General features: G+C 47.1%; 1 protein-coding gene across 1 annotated transcript in view; it reads left to right on the plus strand.

Moving 5' to 3' along the window:
• The window catches only part of celsr3 (cadherin, EGF LAG seven-pass G-type receptor 3), a gene marked incomplete at both ends in the record, with an annotated part of 52,594 nt that overhangs the window by 42,345 nt on the left and 7,749 nt on the right, over positions 1 to 2,500 (plus strand). The window contains 4 exon segments of the mRNA XM_080853856.1: positions 222 to 408; positions 707 to 874; positions 1,319 to 1,445; positions 1,627 to 1,833. Coding sequence (XP_080709982.1) covers positions 222 to 408; positions 707 to 874; positions 1,319 to 1,445; positions 1,627 to 1,833 — 689 coding nt within the window.

Genomic DNA, 2,500 nt, shown 5'->3' on the forward strand with positions numbered 1-2,500 from the left:
ACATGCACACACACACACACACACACACACACACACACACACCATTTTGTATGTGGGTTACTGTATGCTTGTAGCCATTTGTTCATCGTCTAAGAACTATTTCATACCTTGGGTCTGTGTGCTGTTAGCACCACCTCTGCTGAATGTGTGTGCAGGTTACTGCAGGTAAACAGACGCACATGTAGCATGTCTCTCTCTCACGCCCATCTCTTCCTCACCAGACTACTCTCCTCCCCCGCCTCCTCCCGCCCCTGTGAGTATGGTGACCAATCAAACCTCTGAGGTGACCTCTGCACGACGCTCAATTACACTTCCTGAGCCGCCAATCACCATCGTCATCCTGCTCATCTACAGAAGTCTGGGAGCAGCCCTCCCTTCCAAATACCACACGGACCGCAGAGGAGTCAGGTGTGTGTCTGTGTGTGTGTGTGTGTGTGTGTGTGTGTGTGTGTGTGTGTGTGTGTGTGTGTGTGTGTGTGTGTGTGTGTGTGTGTGTGTGTGTGTGTGTGTCTGTGTCTGTGTCTGTGTCTGTGTGTGTGTATGTGTGTGTGTGGATCTGTGTGTGTGTCTGTGTGTCTGTGTGTGTGTCTGTGTGTGTGTGTGTATGTGTGTGTGTGTGTAAGTGTGTGTGTGTGTGTGTGTGTATATGTAGAATTCAAAAACGTCTTTTCCCTCTTTGTGTGTGTGTGTGTGTGTGTGTGTGCAGGCTGCCGCGCCACCCTGTGATGAACTCTCCAGTGGTGAGTGTGAGTGTGTACAACAACCAGTCGTTTGTGGAGGGCTCTCTGGAATCTCCCCTGTTCCTCGAGTTTCGCCTGCTGGAGACGGCTAACCGCAGCAAACCCCTCTGTGTGCAGTGGAACCATAGCAGCTCGTGAGTCTGTGTGTGTGTGTGTGTGTGTGTGTGTGTGTGCGTGTGTGCGTGCGTGTGTGCGTGCGTGCGTGCGTGCGTGCGTGCGTGCGTGCGTGCGTGTGTGTGTGTTTGTGGGCGTGAGGGCATGTGTGCGTGTGTGTGTGTATGTCTGTGTGTGGGTGTGTGTTTATCTCAGACACAAAGCATCCACATAGCTAGATATTATTGTACTAGTAAGATTTTCTTCTTCTGAAAATATGAATTGATTTTCGTTCAGTGCGATTGAAGAAGTGTTGGTGTCAGCAGACAATTTGTAACTGAATCTCTTTTCCCTTTATCCCTAGTGCTTGATTGGTCTAAAATGAGACGTTTGAAATGACTGTGCAAGTTGTATAGATAAATCATTCTCCTCATGAAGTCCTTAAATCTCTTCCCCTTCCTGTCTGTGGCGTCATCTCTCTGTAGCTCGTGTGGTGGAGGGTGTTGGCTCGTGAGGGACTGTAGTGTCGTCTATAGGAACATGTCTCACGTTCGCTGTCAGTGTCAAAGACTCGGGACGTTTGGAGTGCTGATGGACAGCTCCCAACGAGAGGTAAGACGACAAGAATGCTCGTAGCACATGTGTACACAGAGGTGCATACACAATAGGCTACACACTCTTAAAAGCACAGTTGTTGAGCAGAAAGCAATTTGATTGTGACTAACGCCTATCTCTCTCTCTCTCTCTCTCTCTCTCTCTCTCTCTCTCTCTCTCTCTCTCTCTCTCTGAGCAGCAGCTGGAGGGGGATCTGGAGATGCTTGCTGTGGTGACCTACACATCCATCTGCATGTCCATGGTGGCACTGCTGGTGACGGTTATGGTGCTGTCCTGTTTACGAGGCCTCAAGTCAAACACCCGCAGCATCCATGCCAACATGGCTGCCGCTACACTGCTCTCACAACTCACCTATCTGCTGGGCATCAACCAGGCTGAGCATCAGGTGTGTGTGTGTGTGTGTGTGTGTGGGTGCTTGTGTGTGTGTGTGTGTGTGTGTGTGTGTGTGTGTGTGTGTGTGTGTGTGTGTGTGTGTGTGTGGGTCGGTCTGGGTGATTTTTTGTGTGCTTGTTTGTGTGTTTGTGTGTAAGTATGTATATGTATATTATTTATCTCCCTCTGGAACGAAATACTGTTTTCTGATTGGTTAATGGGGTGTACATTAAGTTTGTATAACCGGACACCTTGGAAGGTAGAAAAGTTAAATTGCCGTTCCATATCAATGCTCTTGAATGGTTACCATTGACAACCAACGTAACGGTTTTTTTTTTTTTAAGGACTTCTCTAACGCGAGCACTAGGCTTAAAATCAAGAATTCATCAGGTTATTATGCATATTAAGTTTCCTAAAGATAAAGGAAATTCTAAATAATAATAATAATAATAATAAAAACATTTTTGGATGTTGTAAACGGGAGATAAGCGGGATAACGGCCTTCGAGCTGTACAGTTCTACAATGATAATGGACTCCGCTGCGCGACGTGGAGTTCTTTGCCCCGCATTGTCCATTATCTTTGTAGAACTGTACAGCTCGTCGGCCGTTATCCCTTACGTTTATGTGTTTTGTGCTTTGGTATATGTTGTTGTGTTTATAAGATTTGCCATTCCAACTA

Source organism: Sprattus sprattus, assembly GCF_963457725.1.
Source record: "Sprattus sprattus genome assembly, chromosome: 16".
NCBI lineage: Eukaryota > Metazoa > Chordata > Actinopteri > Clupeiformes > Clupeidae > Sprattus > Sprattus sprattus.